At 39.1% G+C, this 17,995-nt stretch overlaps 3 protein-coding genes across 4 annotated transcripts; all 3 read right to left on the minus strand.

The window, feature by feature from the left end:
* Nucleotides 1-344: 344 nt before the first annotated feature.
* LOC131778737 (KRAB-A domain-containing protein 2-like) lies at nt 345-1,370 on the minus strand. The gene has a single exon (XM_059095185.2). The coding sequence runs from the start codon at nt 1,368-1,370 to the stop codon at nt 345-347; it is 1,026 nt and encodes a 341-aa protein (XP_058951168.2).
* Nucleotides 1,371-3,918: 2,548 nt separating this feature from the next.
* On the minus strand, nt 3,919-9,028 carry LOC131778805 (arylsulfatase B-like). Of its 2 annotated transcripts, none has more exons than XM_059095266.2 (7): nt 8,749-9,028; nt 7,089-7,175; nt 6,574-6,785; nt 5,920-6,131; nt 5,478-5,698; nt 4,709-5,034; nt 3,919-4,520 (listed from the first exon to the last, which is right to left on the minus strand). In XM_059095266.2, exons 1-7 carry the CDS (start codon nt 9,026-9,028, stop codon nt 4,305-4,307), a joined length of 1,554 nt encoding a protein of 517 aa, XP_058951249.2. In that variant the 3' UTR covers nt 3,919-4,304. The 2 variants fall into 2 exon arrangements, with proteins under 2 accessions (XP_058951249.2, XP_066022110.1); XM_066166013.1 differs by lacking the exon at nt 8,749-9,028 and adding an exon at nt 8,219-8,249.
* Nucleotides 9,029-11,697: 2,669 nt separating this feature from the next.
* On the minus strand, nt 11,698-17,945 carry LOC131778804 (arylsulfatase B-like). The gene is made up of 7 exons (XM_059095265.2): nt 17,532-17,945; nt 14,851-14,937; nt 14,335-14,546; nt 13,681-13,892; nt 13,239-13,459; nt 12,488-12,813; nt 11,698-12,299 (listed from the first exon to the last, which is right to left on the minus strand). The coding sequence occupies exons 1-7, from the start codon at nt 17,809-17,811 to the stop codon at nt 12,084-12,086; spliced, it is 1,554 nt and encodes a 517-aa protein (XP_058951248.2). The 5' UTR covers nt 17,812-17,945; the 3' UTR covers nt 11,698-12,083.
* Between the last annotated feature and the right edge of the window lie 50 nt (nt 17,946-17,995).

The following is a 17,995-nucleotide window of genomic DNA, read 5'->3' on the forward strand; positions in this document are numbered from 1 at the left end:
GCTTTGTTGTAGCTCATGCTGGGCAAAATTATCGATAGTGCCCTTTTCTCGATATGTACGAGCTCGTTCTTAAGGTACTGCAGAAGCGCGTTGTGAAAAACCGGAACTCCGTAGTCTATCGTAGATCGAACACACGAAAGATAGAAAAGAACTAGGTCTGAAGGAGGTATGTTGAAGTCCTAAATGTAATAAAGTCCTAAATGTGATAACATTTGGTCCTAAATGTAATAACGTTTGGTCCTAAATGTAATAAGCCTCCAATGAAATCGTACAACTGCGCTAGTGCACTGTTCTTATAGCAGACATCCACATTGAGATGTTAAAGTATTTCGTTCATTGAGATGTTAAAGTATTTCGTTTAAGTATTTCGTATTTCGTAAAGCATAAAATATTTCGAATGGTGTTTTGTGAGCTATTACTTCCTTAGGGTCGTCATTTAGAATTCTTTGATAAAGAGGGAGCTGTTTCGCCCAGTTTACACCGTCTTGGCCCATTTTTTGAAGGTCATATTCCATCTTGGATCTTAGTGTCCTGTGGCAACGTTCCACCTTGCCTTGTGATTGTTGATGGAGCGGGCGACTGTCAATCAATTTTATATTCATGCGATCGCAAAGTAATTTCAAAGCTTTCTTGAACTCCCCTCCTTGGTCGCACTGTATTATTTCTGGCGATCCATGCTCCATATAAATAGATTCTAATTCACTTGCAATAAACTGGCTTGATTTGCTTTCCAAAGGACGAAGCCAAAGGAAACGGCTGAAAACATCAATCACTGTTACAACGTATCTGTAGAAATGTCCATTCATCTTCACGGATCCTTTTTTGCTCATATCCATCAAATCTATTTGGTGCCTAACATGAACGTCTCTGGCTCTGATAGGTTTCAGCTTCGCCTTATTAAGAAACTTAGCATTTCGGCGATAATGACTTTTGTCCGTATTTAGAATAGTTTGTATTTTAGCTCGACTTACTCCTAAAAAGTTGTCCCTCAGTGAGCAAGCCAACTTCCCCGCACCAGATCCTTTCGTCCTTTCAAATTCCTCAACCACTACTTTGTTAACCTCTGATGATTTTAATAGTCGACGCCCCTCGTAATAAAGTGCCTTATCACCATAGTCTTCTTTCACTGATATCCTTCCGCCGGCTCTCCAGTATCGCACAGCAGCTGCACGCATTGCTCTCCTCCGTTCTTTCACTGGTGGTTGCGCCTTGCCTTCAACAAGGTCGAGCAGTGCTTCATGAACGTCGTCTGCTGAATCAGAGGGTTTCCGATTCCCTTCGAAGTTTTCACGATCTTTATGGGCCACAGACCTATCCCACAATGATGCTAGTAATGCTAAAATCATAACAGCTAAAACAATAAATCTCATGTTGAATCAATGCAAGTACTAGCGCTCCACATTCGATCTAGATCTCAAAGAAAACTGCTGGAATATTTCACAGGCTCGTGAAATGTTTATCACTCGGATCCGCACTCAAGAATTTTTCCACACTCAGTTCAACCAATCAATTCAACGTTCCTGGGCAAATCTTTGTGTTACTGCCAGTTATTTTGAAACTGGAAAGTTAAGCGCTTTACGTGCATGTTATTCTCATACTGCTGATTCAGTAGAAGAAAAGTCCGTTTTAGAGTCAGGTCATGCTGTTTTATCTAATGTCTGATCGTTAAGGACATCAGTGCGTCGAGCAAACCTTGTTTCCTTTTCTTTCTTTCTTTTTTTTTTTTAATTCTTCAAATCAATTAGTATACTGCTAAAAAACGGCTCACACGATTAGTTGTACTCACATCTCAGAGAAAGCAAGGGAACAAATTTTTGCGTGAGTTTTTGGGGACCGGGACATAATTTACAGCCTTCAACATAAACAACCATTTTTAATGTTCATTATAAATCACTCGTGTGACTGTTTCCGGCCTTATATAAAACTTAATCGAGCAACAAGTATGCGCTAAAAACACCTGTTGCTTATTTCGAATTACAGTACTACCTCTTCCATAGGAACCTTTTTCCGTGCCTTTTAATTTTGGAGCTCAAAAAATTTGCGTCAGTGAGCTCGTTGATGACATGCACCGGATTTTTGTTAAGTGTCTGTTTTGTGATTGGCAATCTGAGCCGGTGATTTGTGATGATGTACTGGTCAGTAGCTTCTTTGCATTTACACTTGGTAAATGTAAGTCATTGACTATATGATTCGATGGAGACACATGCAATACCTTATTCGTTTGTCGGATTTGTTGCAGGCATTTCAAGATCAAGAGGACATAATTGTCCCACTTATGTTCTCTCGAGGAGAAAAATTATTTTGTCCATATTCATATACTCAGGGAGATATTCGAGAATTTGAAAGTAACAACCCTCTAGAGTGCTGTTACGAGATCCGAATTGGTAAACAAAATGTGCATGCTAACAAGGTCTATGCAGGTATGGAAAGACAAAAAATTTGTAGCCGAGCCTGCAAATTGTCCGACCTACAAGTCAGCGGACTCCCTTGTCCAAGTTTGTAATTTGGTTTATGACTTGTTAGTCAGGAAGCACTGTCACGAAGGGCGCTCATTTTTCATTTTCGCTAAACATTTTGAGTAGAAGCAGGCAACATACTCGTGAATTGCGCGCATGCGCAAGAGCTAGTTATAGATACGATGTGGGGAATGGCATTCGCTAGCTCGCTCGCTCGCTCGCTCGATTGGTCGATTCCTGTAAACTTTTTTTAGATTTTAGGCTTTTGAGTGCATTTGATAGTTTTTGGCGAGCAGTAAACAGACGAAATGGCGACCTTTGTTACTAAGAATAGTGGTGGTGGTTTTTTCGTTTTAGTTTCAACAAGCGGCGCCAGCGACTGGCAGGCATGCAAGTATTCACACTGAAATAATAGAACAACTTTCGTTTTTCATAAAATTGTAATCTACAATCCTTGAACTTAAAAACGATCCGAAGATTCATTGAAAATATCACTTACTGCGAAACGCTCGGAGTTTACGGATGTTCAAAAGCTTTTTCTGTTATGGCGTGAGATTGAGGACAAAATGATCATTACGTTTCGTCGCGTGTGTTTTTCCTGTGTGAAGCAATAGAAGATGCCGGCGACTGACGAAATAACAAGTTAACACGAAAATCAAATAACACCTAAACAAACACTTTTAGCTACCGATTTTCAGTGAATTTTTAAAGAACAATTTTCTTTTAAGTTTCAAGACAATTTGAAGATTCAACATACATTCAACGTACTAAAATGCGAAAGTTACACACCAAAAAATTGATAAATATGCCTGAAATGAAATGCTATCTTGTTATTGAATATACGTTGCCTAGCACGTGACTCAAATCTACCCCAGCGGAGATCCAAAATGACGGTGGCAGGCTTGGCTTAGTTATATCACTCAAAACCCGTTCCCGTTTGTCTCATTTGATAAGGGGGGAATCGTTAATGTTTTCATTAAGACAGTATTGCCTTGATTTTCTAATATTTACAACGACAGACAGTAAATTTCACTTTTCACCCACATTTACTTCCAACCTTTTCTTTTGAACCAGAAACAAAAATGGTAGACGTTTAAAACACATGACATCATCCACCTTGTCAAATGTAATAGCATGATCATTTCAATTGTAATGCCTTCTTATCCCAACGTTAATTTGTTTCTTTGCTACATTAGCGAACACTGAACTACTGCTCGTACTCTGGATGTGACAATCAACCACAAAATTCCCTAAACCAGATAACATTAAACATAATCTAAAAAATCATGTGTCAATTCACGAGTTTGCTCACAGAGCACTTTGATTAAAGGATATTTTACTAAAACAGTTTCACTCTACAGCTAAGAGTGGATAACGACAAAAGTAACAACTCTGTCACATTAACTCACAATACAACAACATCACACAAAGCCACTGAATAAATTAATGCAAGAGAACAGAATAAATCAGACAAAGGCATTTATTGTGGTTTCCATTACATCAAAGTACAAATTTGATTGTAACCACCGCTAGTCAAAAAATCAGGTGGCTCCGAAATCATTCTTACTTGTCACTTTTGTCTTCCCCACCATTATTACATTTACAGTCGATAATCTTGTTTTAAGACATGCTATTAAAATTCAGAGGCTAAAACTCACTCACTTGTGCTATTAACAATGTAATGGCTTGTAAAACTAGGGATACCATTCACAAAGTGACTTGGAATCAATAAAATTGTAACGAAAAACAACGTTTGCCTTTGATATTCTACAAATGTAAAATACCTATTTGAGTAAAACAGTTTTCTCTCTCTTTACTCTCGACGTGCTTGATGCGACCAGCTCCGATCTACATCCACGGTCCCCAAATGCCATGCTTACGAGCCTCTTTTAGTGCATTTGGGTCAGCAGGTTTGTAGGCGGCAGGAACCGCAGTGTTTAGGTAATAATTCATTCTATCTTTCATCTCCTTTAGAACATCAGGTAACTCGGTGCTGAGGTCGTGTCGCTCTTCGGGATCAGCTGTGATGTTATAAAGTACAACGTCCAAAAGGTCCGCATTTCCCTGTAAGATTCCAACATAAAGAACTGGACATATATAAACTTTTAATAATGATTCGATGTAGAAGTTCTGGCATACGGAGTGATTTGCATAAATATATTTGAGGGTTGATTACGTATTGCTATTGTAATTCAGGTAGTGATTTCGAGGTACTGGTGAGGGAAAAACGATTCAAATATTAAAGTACTGACCATGTAATAGATCCTCAACTGCTCCAGAATCTCTTCATTTGTCTCATCTTTAAGAAACCCTTTAGACAAAAGAACATCAACTGGAACTCCGCCCAGCTCGGGTGGTTTAAACCAGGTGATATTTTTAACATTCATCAAAAGCTTCATGCTTCCCTTCCGAAGAGCCATTCCTTGCCAGTTGACTCCCAACATTTTACTTGTCCCAGATGGCGGATTATCGATATTAAGCAAGATTTCTGTTCGAGGTGAAGCTTCTCCACGTGACAAAGTGCTCCACACATCAAAGCCATCAATGGGGATAGGATGTTTTGCATCGTTCGAACCACCTGTGGTCAAACCAGAATGATAAGAATATTATTTATAAGGTTGTCACAAACAAACACATGAAAGACAAGGCAATAGAGGAGAAAGGGAAGAAGAAATGAGGCAAGAACACTATTTACTAAATTAACTCTCAGGTATTACGACTAATTCTCTGAAAGAGTAAAGTAAACAAATCTAACAAAACATTAACATCTAACTAACATTATGAGGAAAGATGTTCAATTATGATATTCACTCCATTTCTCGCTACGTTTGTAACTTAATGGATAACTCTTGCCTTTCTGGATTATGTTCCATACGAGATGTTTGCTCGAGAGTCTTATTTCCACGGACTAACTCTTTACAGAGTTAGTTTTCTTAAAAATCTTCAAACCTAAATGGAAAAGACACACCTTCAAGTGAGGGATAATCAGAGAAGTGGAAATGAAGTCATAGATAACCACACCTGCAAGGTTGATGAGAGTAGGAAAGAAGTCGCTGATGTGTAGAAGTCCTTCGCATTTCACGCCGGTCTTTTCTAACATTTTTCCGTGGACAAAAGCAGCACCTCTCACTCCTCCCTCCCATAAGGTATGTTTTGTTCCTCTAAGAGGCCAGTTATATCCGCCATACGTAGGTTCTCCACCATTATCAGTGCTGAAGACTGTTAAAGTGTTCTCCCATAGCCTGGACGAGAACAATGAAGATCACAAACGCTTGTATTCACCCTTCAAATCAACAGAGTTATCACGGTTGCCGTAAACTTTGCACATAGAAAACCCAAAGAGATCCTCGTGTAATAAGAGTCTTGCCCAGCACTGTGATAGCACGAATCTAGGATAATGGCCGCTCAAGCTCACAATAGAATCAAAATATGAAACCTTCAAGGAAACTGATACGAAACTCACCCTTTCTTTTTAAACATTTTCGTGATGTTGCCAACAGCTTCGTCCAGTACAGCGACCATTCCAGCATGCACTCGGCGCATCTTTTGATGAATAAACGAGAATTTGTCCACATACTGGTCTGGTGCCTGGATGGGATTATGAACATTCTGGAAGGCCATGTACAGGAACAGGGGCTGTTTTGGGTCATGTTGATCCAAAATCTCCTCTATCCTCTGATGGAATCATAAAATAAAAACAACCGTGAAATACTCATTACGGACATAACACAGTTCATCGTAGCCCTAGTATTGCAATATCTTTTGAGAAAAGTATAAGATAAAATATGCATTCAGGATGTAGGTAGGAGAGAAGGAGTTTCTTTGTAGAAGTGCTAGCGTCACGAAAAGCGTATAACTTTAATTAGGCCGTAGTAAACTTTGTGGGAAGTCTGAAACGCTATACTGGGAGGTTATCGGCGATGAATTCGAACCCCGTTTGATAGGAGAATCAAACTCATAGTTGATTTATGTCATAGGGGCCGTGAGAAGATATGGCATTATAGACCTCACCGTCCTCCACGACGGGTCTTTGCATCGACTAATCGTAATTAACCGCCTAAGTCTAACAAATGATGCGTTATAAACCATAATTACGTGGAAATATTAACTATTAGACCTTGACATATTCGAATGTTGCATATTTTCCGTTCAGGTCTAAAACAGGTTCGGTTCCGTTGCGAAAATCAACCACTTTGTCACGCGTGTGATCATAATGATCTTCAGCACCATCCCAGAATCCATAAGCGGAGTCAAAACCACGGTTGGTTGGAACATAAGGCCATTTGTAGAAACCAAGATGCCACTTGCCAACCAAATGAGTCGCGTAACCTGATAGAAAACATTTAAGAAATACACCCCATTTGTAAATTGAATTACTGAAGTATTTTGAAGATTTATTTGCGCAGAATGAGGTATAAACAAAACGCCATAATCATAGAGAAGAGCATAGACAGAAAGCAACGCGAAATGGTTGTCGGGTAAGGCGCCCATTGAAGTTGATCAGCTTTTACGGTTTGGTGTGAAGGGCTTCTTTCTTACAAAAAATTGTTGTTTAGAATAAATATCATTGGAATTAAAAAATCTTTTCTTCTTTTAATTGGAGGGCCGGAATCTTGGAAGGCTGTGGCTTACCAACTTTCTTTAGCTGTTCTGGAAGGGTCTGAAAATCTAATGGCAATCCAAATGGACTTGTGGGGTGAACCACTTCATGCTGAAGTCCTGCAAGAGTCAGATAAAAAAAGTAAATGATCTGATAACATATAAGCTAATCATGATGCACCCTCCCCCTTTACTTATGATTTGGCAGGTAAATAGACCAACTACTGGCTCAGTGTTAAAGTAATTTCTATCTGCAGCCGGCTCTCACACTGGTCTCCTTTGCACTGTTGTTTTGCACGGACGAATTAAGGGCTGACGCTAAAAACATCAGGTTTAGAAACTCTTTACGGTGGCCAATTTAATCATCGACTTATTTGATAGAACCAAAATCTCTTCTTATAACTCCCAGCGACGCAGCACCACATTTTTCTTTTTTTGTTGTAAAACATCAGGCGCTGACGTGTAAAACATGACGCGTGACGCCAACGTGTAAAATGTTGGTGATAGCAGAAAATTTGTCTGAATTAATAACTCTGTCGCTAGTACGGAAAGGCCCTCAATGTTTTGAGTGTTAGAAATCTGTATTTTTTCTTCAGATTAAAAAAAACATGAAGATTTACAGACATGCGGTTATAATATTTCAGAACATGCTCTCGTAACATACTCTCAGGCACTTTGTGTTATACAAACCTTATACTTTATTTTCTTTTCTAAGGTGCAACTGTTTATAACGACCCATGTATTGACATACTAAAATAATAACTTTCTTTTATTTTTTCCCGCGCATCTTTTCAGAATTCAAACTCTCTTTCATTTACGAGCGTTAATAATCTTCGCTGTACCTTTGAATTCTCGGCAGATTGTTCGAACATTTCTAATGTTATACGACTTTCATCAAATGAAAATTAAAAAATTGCCTCACCCAGGCCATGCTTCCCAATATTGTTCTGCAGTCTTTGTTCCTTTTCTGATGGCCTTTCCCTCGCCTAAAGAAAAAAGCCGATACATCTAAAGACTCTTAAAATATCTTTTCAGAAAAGATCATTGACCTTGTTTGTCTACTTTACTCTAAGCCAGGGGGATTTTGTAGCGATTGTCACTGAATGCCAAAGTAGTAGTGCTATAGGCGAAATATTAAAGCAACAGCAGCACATTAACTATACCTGTGTGAATGGGATACCTTCCAGTCATAAGTGCTCCTCCTTCAAAGGTGCCACTGATCAAAACGACCCATTTATTGACAAATTAAAATAATAACTTTCTTTTACTTTTTTCACACGCATCTTTGCAGAATTCAGCCTCTCTCTTATTTACGAGCGTTGATAATCTTCGCTGTACCTCAGAATTCTCGGCAGATTGGTCGAACATTTTTAATGTTATCCGGCTATCATGAAATGAAAATTAAAAAGTGCCTCGCCCAGGCCATGCTTCCCAATATTGTGCTGCAATCTTTGTTCTTTTTTCTGATAGCCTTTCCCTCGCCTAGAGTAAAAAGCCGATACATCTAGAGACTCTTAAAATGTCTTTTCAGAAAAGATCACTGACCTTGTTTCAGAAGACTTGGTAGGGTACCATAGAAGGTGTATCGGGGTTTTACTCTAAGTCAGTGGGATTTTGTAGCGATTGTCACTGAATGCCAAAGTAGTAGTGCTATAGGCGAAATATTAAAGCAACAGCGGCACATTAACCATACCTGTGTGAATGGGATATCTTCCAGTCATAAGTGCTCCTCTGGCTGGTGTACAAAGCGGTTGAACATAATAATTGTTGAGTATAACCCCTTCTCTGGCCAACGAGTCAATGGTTGGAGTGTTGATTTTTGATCCATGAAATCCAACGTCGCTCCACCCGAGATCATCAGCAAGCATAAAAAAAATGTGCGGAGGAGATGATTTTCGGTTTTTTGCCTCCAGTGGGCTCACCACCACGAAAAATGCGAACGCAAACGCAACAAGACTTCTCAGGAGAGACATGTTACCGGGATTGAAATGACATTAATTTTCCAGCGAACTTCGAGCTGTAACCAGGGAAACTAAAGCCGGCGGAAGGTATTGGAAAAGTTTAATCATGGATTTTAAGAGGAGTCTTGTAACTGCACTGGAGGAGAAGATCCTAGAGACAGGTTGATTCGTTGGCCCAATCTTAGATACCTAAAAATAAAGCTCGTCTGAGGTATGGATAAGTTTCGAGCCGTAGGCAACTTACTTGACAAGTAATTAACCACCAAAGGTCACCTAACAATCTTAGCCATGATGATGATCAAAGAACCGATGTACAAGTATACAAAGAAAGGCGCTTCTGTCCTTTTTAAAATACTACGATGAACGAACCTCGAACGAACAGAGAGAAGCTATCTATTAAAAACTGAGTTAAGCAACAAGTTTATATATGTTCCCAAAAACTGCACGTACAAATCATTAACTGTGCTATACTAATTAACGATAAAAATCTTTTTTAGTTTTTTGTGCTTATCAATGAGTGAATACAATAGAATAGTTTTTAACCATTTATTGTTCCTTACAAACTCAACCGGCCGAGTCAAAGAACAAACACAATAATAAAAGTACTAAATTGAAAACTCGAAAGATTAAAGCCTACAAAATAAAACTAAAAATATGTGCAGAAAGGTTAATGATCTAAAACACTCGAATGTTTCTCGGAGATTGGATTCTGGGGTGGTTATGAGTCGCCTGGGAACTATAGACTTCCATGAAGAATTTGAATGGAACTTACACTACAAACGCTTACATTAATGTAAGAAAACGACTAACAAGATAAAGTGATTTTATAAACTGAATAGGTAACGTGAATTGGCCACTGTAAAGAGTTTCAAAGCTGAAGTTTCTAGCGTTAGCCCTTCGTCAGAGCGAATGGAGGAATTGTGGGTTGTGTGTGTTTAAAGGCAGAAAATAGAGGAGGATTGTTTTGGTGTTTGCCTTGTTGTGTCTCATTAACAAAATTTATTTCATTGATTTGATCGGGCTCTTTAGTTTTCTCGCATTAACTCTACTAATTATAAACGAGTTCTTGTTTTATTTTTGGTTTAAGTCGCTTTGGTCAAAAAGGAAATCCAACGTACTTTAACAGAACCCGAGAGAGCTCCATCAGTTCTTATTAGGTGTGCAGGTTTCCTTTATCATCTCATTTGGTACAATTTTAAGGCAGTCAAACAGTGATTTTGTCACGGGTAGTTTAGATCTATCAGAGCTGCTCGTGAAAAAAAAAAACAGAGGACAGACGCTGGAAGAAACTCAATTGGGCTTTTTTATCGCGTCTGTCCTCCGCGCTCGTTTTTAACTCGTGAATTGCGCGCATGCGCAAGAGCAAGTAAAAGATACGATGTGGGGAATGGCATACGCTCGCTCGCTCGATTGGTCGATTCCTGTAAACCTTTTTTTAGATTTTAGGCTTTTGAGTGCATTTGATAGTTTTTGGCGAGCAGTAAACAGACGAAATGGCGACCTTTGTTGCTAAGAATAGTGGTGGGGTGAAAAAGAAGCCAATGATAATCTTAAAATAGTTTTTTTTTCGTTTTAGTTTCAACAAGCGGCGCCAGCGACTGGCAGGCATGCAAGGATTCACACTGAAATAACAGAACAACCTTCGTTTTTCATAAAATTGTAATTTACAATCCTTGAACTTGAAAACAATCCGAAGACTCATTGAAAATATCACTTACTGCGAAACGCTCGGAGTTTACGGATGTTCAAAAGCTTTTTCTGTTATGGCGTGAGATTGAGGACAAAATTGATCAGTACGTTTCGTCCGTGTGTTTTTCCTGTGTGAAGCAATAGAAGATGCCGGCGACTGACGAAATAACAAGTTAATACGAAAATCAAATAACACCTAAACAAACAATTTTAGCTACCGATTTTCAGTGAATTTTTAAAGAACAATTTTCTTTTAAGTTTCAAGACAATTTGAAGATTCAACATACATAGAACGTACTAAAATGCGAAAGTTACACACCACAAAATTGATAAATAGGCCTGAAATGAAATTTTATCTTGTTATTGATTATACGTTGCCCAGCACGTGACTCAAATCTACCCAGGCGGAGATCCAAAATGACGGTGGCAGGCTTGGCTTAGTTATATCACTCAAAACTCGTTCCAGTTTGTCTCATTTGATAAAGAGGAAATCGTGAATGTTTTCATTAAGACAGTATTGCCTTGATTTTCTAATATTTACAAAGAAAGACAGTAAATTTAACTTTTCACCCACATTTACTTCCAACCTTTTCTTTTGAACCAGAAACAAAAATGATAGACGTTTAAAACACATGACATCATCCACCTTGTCAAATGTAATAGCATGATCATTTCAATTGTAATGCCTTCTTATCCCAACGTTACTTTGTCTCTTTGCTACATCAGCGAACACTGAACTACTGCTCGTACTCTAGATATGACAATCAATCACAAAATTCCCTAAACCAGATAACATTAAACATAATCTAAAAAATCATGTGTCAATTCACGAGTTTGCTCACAGAGTACTTTGATTAAAGGATATTTTACTAAAACAGTTTCACTCTACAGCTAAGAGTGGATAATGACGAAAGTAACAACTCTGTCACATTAACTCACAATACAACAGCATCACAAAAAGCCACTGAATAAATTAATGCAAGAGAACGGAATAAATCAGACAAAGGCATTTATTGTGGTTTCCATTACATCAAAGTACAAATTTGATTGTAGCTACCGCTAGTCAAAAAATAAGGCGACTCCGAAATCATTCTTACTTGTCACTTTTGTCTTCCCCACCATTATTACATTTACAGTCGATAATCCTGTTTTAAGACATGCTATTAAAAATCAGTGGCTAAAACTCACTCACTTGTGCTATTAACAATGTAATGGCTTGTAAAACTAGGGATACCATTCACAAAGTGACTTGGAATCAATAAAATTTTAACGAAAAACAACGTTTGCCTTTGATATTCTACAAATGTAAAATACCTATTTGAGTAAAACAGTTTTCTCTCTCTTTACTCTCGACGTGCTTGATGCGACCAGCTCCGATCTACATCCACGGTCCCCAAATGCCATGCTTACGAGCCTCTTTTAGTGCATTTGGGTCAGCAGGTTTGAAGGCGGCAGGAACTGCAGTCTTTAGGTAATAATTCATTCTATCTTTCATCTCCTTTAGAACATCAGGTAACTCGGTGCTGAGGTCGTGTCGCTCTTCGGGATCAGCTGTGATGTTATAAAGTACAACGTCCAAAAGGTCCGCATTTCCCTGTAAGATTCCAACATAAAGAACTGGACATATATAAACTTTTAATAATGATTCGATGTAGAAGTTCTGGCATACGGAGTGATTTGCATAAATATATTTGAGGGTTGATTACGTATTGCTATTGTAATTCAGGTAGTGATTTCGAGGTACTGGTGAGGGAAAAACGATTCAAATATTAAAGCACTGACCATGTAATAGATCCTCAACTGCTCCAGAATCTCTTCATTTGTCTCATCTTTAAGAAACCCTTTAGACAAAAGAACATCAACTGGAACTCCGCCCAGCTCGGGTGGTTTAAACCAGGTGATATTTTTAACATTCATCAAAAGCTTCATGCTTCCCTTCCGAAGAGCCATTCCTTGCCAGTTGACTCCCAACATTTTACTTGTCCCAGATGGTGGATTATCGATGTTAAGCAAGATTTCTGTTCGAGGTGAAGCTTCTCCACGTGACAAAGTGCTCCACACATCAAAGCCATCAATGGGGATAGGATGTTTTGCATCGTACGAACCACCTGTGGTCAAACCAGAATGATAAGAATATTATTTATAAGGTTGCCACAAACAAACACACGAAAGAAAAAGCAGTGAAGGAGAAAGGGAAGAAGAAATGAGGCAAGAACACTATTTACTAAATTAACTCTCAGGTGTTACGACTAATTCTCTGAAAGAGTAAAGTAAACAAATCTAACAAACATTATGACGAAAGATGTTCAATTATGATATTCACTCCATTTCTCGCTACGTTTGTAACTTAATGGATAACTCTTGCCTTTCTGGATTATGTTCCATACGAGATGTTTGCTCGAGAGTCTTATTTCCACGGACTAACTCTTTACAGAGTTAGTTTTCTTAAAAATCTTCAAAACTAAATGGAAAAGACACACCTTCAAGTGAGGGATAATCAGAGAAGTGGAAATGAAGTCATAGATAACCACACCTGCAAGGTTGATGAGAGTAGGAAAGAAGTCGCTGATGTGTAGAAGTCCTTCGCATTTCACACCGGTCTTTTCTAACATTTTTCCATGGACAAAAGCAGCACCTCTCACTCCTCCCTCCCATAAGGTATGTTTTGTTCCTCTAAGAGGCCAGTTATATCCGCCATACGTAGGTTCTCCACCATTATCAGTGCTGAAGACTGTTAAAGTGTTCTCCCATAGCCTGGACGAGAACAATGAAGATCACAAACGCTTGTATTCACCCTTCAAATCAACAGAGTTATCACGGCTGCCGTAAACTTTGCACATAGAAAACCCAAAGAGATCCTCGTGTAATAAGAGTCTTGCCCAGCACTGTGATAGCACGAATCTAGGATAATGGCCGCTCAAGCTCACAATAGAATCAAAATATGAAACCTTCAAGTAAACTAATTCGAAACTCACCCTTTCTTTTTAAACATTTTCGTGATGTTGCCAACAGCTTCGTCCAGTACAGCGACCATTCCAGCATGCACTCGGCGCATCTTTTGATGAATAAACGAGAATTTGTCCACATACTGGTCTGGTGCCTGGATGGGATTATGAACATTCTGGAAGGCCATGTACAGGAACAGGGGCTGTTTTGGGTCATGTTGATCCAAAATCTCCTCTATCCTCTGATGGAATCATAAAATAAAAACAACCGTGAAATACTCATTACGGACATAACACAGTTCATCGTAGCCCTAGTATTGCAATATCTTTTGAGAAAAGTATAAGATAAAATATGCATTCAGGATGTAGGTAGGAGAGAAGGAGTTTCTTTGTAGAAGTGCTAGCGTCACGAAAAGCGTATAACTTTAATTAGGCAGTAGCAAACTTTGTGGGAAGTCTGAAACGTTATACTGGGAGGTTATCGGCGATGAATTCGAACCCCGTTTGATAGGAGAATCAAACTCATAGTTGATTTATGTCATAGGGGCCGTGAGAAGATATGGCATTATAGACCTCACCGTCCTCCACGACGGGTCTTTGCATCGACTAATCGTAATTAACCGCCTAAATCTAACAAATGATGCATTATAAACCATAGTTACGTGGAAATATTAACTATTAGACCTTGACATATTCGAATGTTGCATATTTTCCGTTCAGGTCTAAAACAGGTTCGGTTCCGTTGCGAAAATCAACCACTTTGTCACGCGTGTGATCATAATGATCTTCAGCACCATCCCAGAATCCATAAGCGGAGTCAAAACCACGGTTGGTTGGAACATAAGGCCATTTGTAGAAACCAAGATGCCACTTGCCAACCAAATGAGTCGCGTAACCTGATAGAAAAAAATTTAAGAAATACACCCCATTTGTAAATTGAATTACTGAAGTATTTTGAAGATTTATTTGCGCAGAATGAGGTATAAACAAAACGCCATAATCATAGAGAAGAGCATAGACAGAAAGCAACGCGAAATGGGTGTCGGGTAAGGCGCCCATTTAAGTTGATCAGCTTTTACGGTTTGGTGTGAAGGGCTTCTTTCTTACAAAAAATTGTTGTTTAGAATAAATATCATTGGAATTAAAAAATCTTTTCTTCTTTTAATTGAAGGGCCGGAATCTTGGAAGGCTGTGGCTTACCAACTTTCTTTAGCTGTTCTGGAAGGGTCTGAAAATCTAATGGCAATCCAAATGGATTTGTGGGGTGAACCACTTCATGCTGAAGTCCTGCAAGAGTCGGATAAAAAAGTAAATGATCTGATAACATATAAGCTAATCATGATGCACCCTCCCCCTTTACTTATGATTTGGCAGGTAAATAGACCAACTACTGGCTCAGTGCTAAAGTAATTTCTATCTGCAGCCGGCTCTCACACTGGTCTCCTTTGCACTGTTGTTTTGCACGGACGAATTAAGGACTGACGCTAAAAACATCAGGTTTGGAAACTCTTTACGGTGGCCAATTTAATCATCGACTTATTTGATAGAACCAAAATCTCTTCTTATAACTCCCAGCGACGCAGCACCACAGTTTCTTTAAAGTTACCCTTTAAAGGTCCTCAAAGGATCCTAGTCAACCACAAGACATTGCGCGCTTCGCCTGCTTTTTTCAATACCATTTAAATTTTAAAAAAATCATGAAGTTTCCACTGTGACGCCTATCATCCAAGTGCATCCGAGCGATTTAAATACATTGAAATATTAAATTGTTATGATATTCCTCCTAAATTATCAATGGTTTTATTCTGAGTAGTTATTTTTGTGGCTTCTAGAAATTTTCTCAAGAAAGTTTTGTTTGTAACTGGGACCGTCAATAGCATCTCGCCTTCTATTACGTGGAAGGCCTAAAGCCATGGGGAAGATAAAAAGGATTCTGCTTCGAGAGTCCACTTTCAACCTGTGGAATGACAGGAAGGATAGTCTTGGCATCAAATGTCTAACTAATATCCAATTTGTAGAGATTTTGCAGCATCAAAGCGTCGATGAGCTTCGCGCGTGGTGCCAGTCACACGAAACGAATGATGAGTGTTGACCGTGGGCTGAACGACTCCAACCGATCGCAAGCGAATTTACAATTTAGCTCTGGCAAGGATATCTTTAAGGGACTCTTCCTTGCGATACGATAATAAACTGGTTCCATAAATATTGCTCTTAAGTGTGGTCGGTTTTGAATGAGGTGCCATCTCCAAACCCGTATGCTCTGAAAGTTAGTTAAAGCCTGATGATGTTATTGTGTTACAAAAGACAATATTCTGCCTGCTATTTCCTGCTATTTTCTTCGTTTTTAAGTGACCGTTCTCTATCGGAGCATATAACTCCGAAATATGTTTCTCTTGAACTTGGTGTGGGCTTTCTCTATTCTCTTCTTGAAACTTAGGGCCTTTCCGCACTAGCAGACAAAACTAGAATTGTCCCGACAAAATAAAAGGACAAATTTTTGTTTCGTCTGACTATCTCAAAGACGTCAAATTCCGTTAGCGCCTGATGTTGTAAAACATCAGGCGCTGACGTGTAAAACATGACGCGTGACGCCAACGTGTAAATGTTGGTAATAACAGAAAATTTGTCTGAATTAATAACTCTGTCGCTAGTGCGGAAAAGCCCTCATTTAGAAACTCTGTACGTTTTTATTTCAAGAACAGCAACGTGTGGCACGGTGGATTTATTCTTGGCATGTGTGACGCTTCTCCTGTTGAAGGCCAGCACGACTCTTGTAATATGAATGATTTTTCCTGCTGTTGCTCGTATGTAAACAAAAACAGGGGCGTGGTTGTCTTTCCGCTTTTCATTCCTTCTTTGGGATGACCAGGAACCCTGGGATGACTCGCAACGCTCCCCAAGGCGATTTGGCAAAATGTAAAACAGAGGCCAATCTTTCAGTTTGTACATTTATTGAACATTATGACCTCTTGACAAAGTCACGCCGAAGCATATTGTGTTACTGGTACAAATAGTATCATATACCACGTTTTATAACCTGATTTACAATCCTGTTGTCATGCCAAATTCTAGTATTATAAATTAGGAAGGTACGTGCACACCTAAATGACCTCATTATCCATAAATTTACGTATCACTAAGGAGATTTTCGGTTAAGTCTGTGCTGTGATGTTGTTAAGCGGCTGGCATGGTTTCTGAACCCTTCTGCATGGCATGCATTCATTATGGTTATGGCTGTTCTCTTTATTTTTTTTAATAGCTTTAACACTAAAATACTGATATTCAGATCCCTGAAACAGTAGTTTACGAAACAAAATCCACGCATGGACTGCTTTACAGTTTTTCCGGTGTGGTAGTGATACGCTCTAAGGTAAGAGCATTTGTTTTGTGCAGACCTCATACTTGGTTTTGCTTTCTAAGGTGCCACTTGTCAGAACGACCCATTTATTGACAAATTCAAATTCAAATTTGGTTAATTTTCCACGCACACCTTTGAACAATTCCATATTTTTCTTTTTAACGAACGTTGATGTTCTTCGCTGTGCCACAGAATTCTCGGGGGGATGTGAAACACTCCTAATGTTATCCAACTATCATCAAAAGAAAATTTAAGGTACCCTGCCCAGGCCAAGCTAATCCGATACTACACTGCAATCATTTTTCTTTTTTTATCTCCTATCCCAAGCCGAAAGCAAAAGCTCAAAAACATTAAAATGCCTTTTCCGAAGATAATTCACCTTGCTCGGGGGAGGTCAGGCTCAGAATGTTAACATAGATAGTGTTACCTTACGTCAATTGGATTTTGTAGTTATTGTCACGGAATGCGAAAGTAGTAGTGCTTTACGCGAAATACCAAAGCAACAGCGGCACATTAACCATACCTGTGTGAATGGGGTATCTTCCAGTCATAAGTGCTCCTCTGGCTGGTGTACAAACAGGTTGAACATAATAATTGTCGAGTATGACCCCTTCTTTGGCCAACGAGTCAATGGTTGGAGTGTTGATTTTTGATCCATGAAATCCAACGTCGATCCACCCGAGATCATCAGCAAGCATAAACAAAATGTGCGGAGGAGATGATTTTCGCTTTTTAGCCTCCAGAGGACTCACTGCCACGAAAAATGCGAACGCAAACGCAACAAGACTTCTCACGAGAGACATATTACGGGGATTTGAAATGACATAACTCTCTAGGGAATGTCACATGATTGTCACGGGACTGGGACTTAACTGTCTTTTGTTTGTGTTTGGTTTCCCTTACACATGGTGGGAGATGATGTTAGATGACGCTAGATGAAGCTTGCACCGAGCATAAAACTAGCTCTGGTATTCTGACAATCAATTC

This window comes from Pocillopora verrucosa, chromosome 4, assembly GCF_036669915.1.
Source record: "Pocillopora verrucosa isolate sample1 chromosome 4, ASM3666991v2, whole genome shotgun sequence".
NCBI lineage: Eukaryota > Metazoa > Cnidaria > Anthozoa > Scleractinia > Pocilloporidae > Pocillopora > Pocillopora verrucosa.

Bases quoted from the DNA above. Each gene is read 5' to 3' on its own strand.
- LOC131778737 (XM_059095185.2), bottom strand. From the start codon at position 1,370: ATGAGATTTATTGTTTTAGCTGTTATGATTTTAGCATTACTAGCATCA.
- LOC131778805 (XM_059095266.2), bottom strand. From the start codon at position 9,028: ATGTCTCTCCTGAGAAGTCTTGTTGCGTTTGCGTTCGCATTTTTCGTG. The intron at 6,132-6,573 runs GTCTAATAGTTA...TGATTCCATCAG, and splicing joins CAACATTCGAATATGTCAAG to AGGATAGAGGAGATTTTGGA. The intron at 5,035-5,477 runs GTGTGGTTATCT...GTTTGACCACAG, and splicing joins TACTCTCATCAACCTTGCAG to GTGGTTCGAACGATGCAAAA.
- LOC131778804 (XM_059095265.2), bottom strand. From the start codon at position 17,811: ATGTCTCTCGTGAGAAGTCTTGTTGCGTTTGCGTTCGCATTTTTCGTG. The intron at 14,938-17,531 runs GTATGGTTAATG...CGACTCTTGCAG, and splicing joins AAGATACCCCATTCACACAG to GACTTCAGCATGAAGTGGTT. The intron at 12,300-12,487 runs GTCAGTGCTTTA...GGAATCTTACAG, and splicing joins AGTTGAGGATCTATTACATG to GGAAATGCGGACCTTTTGGA.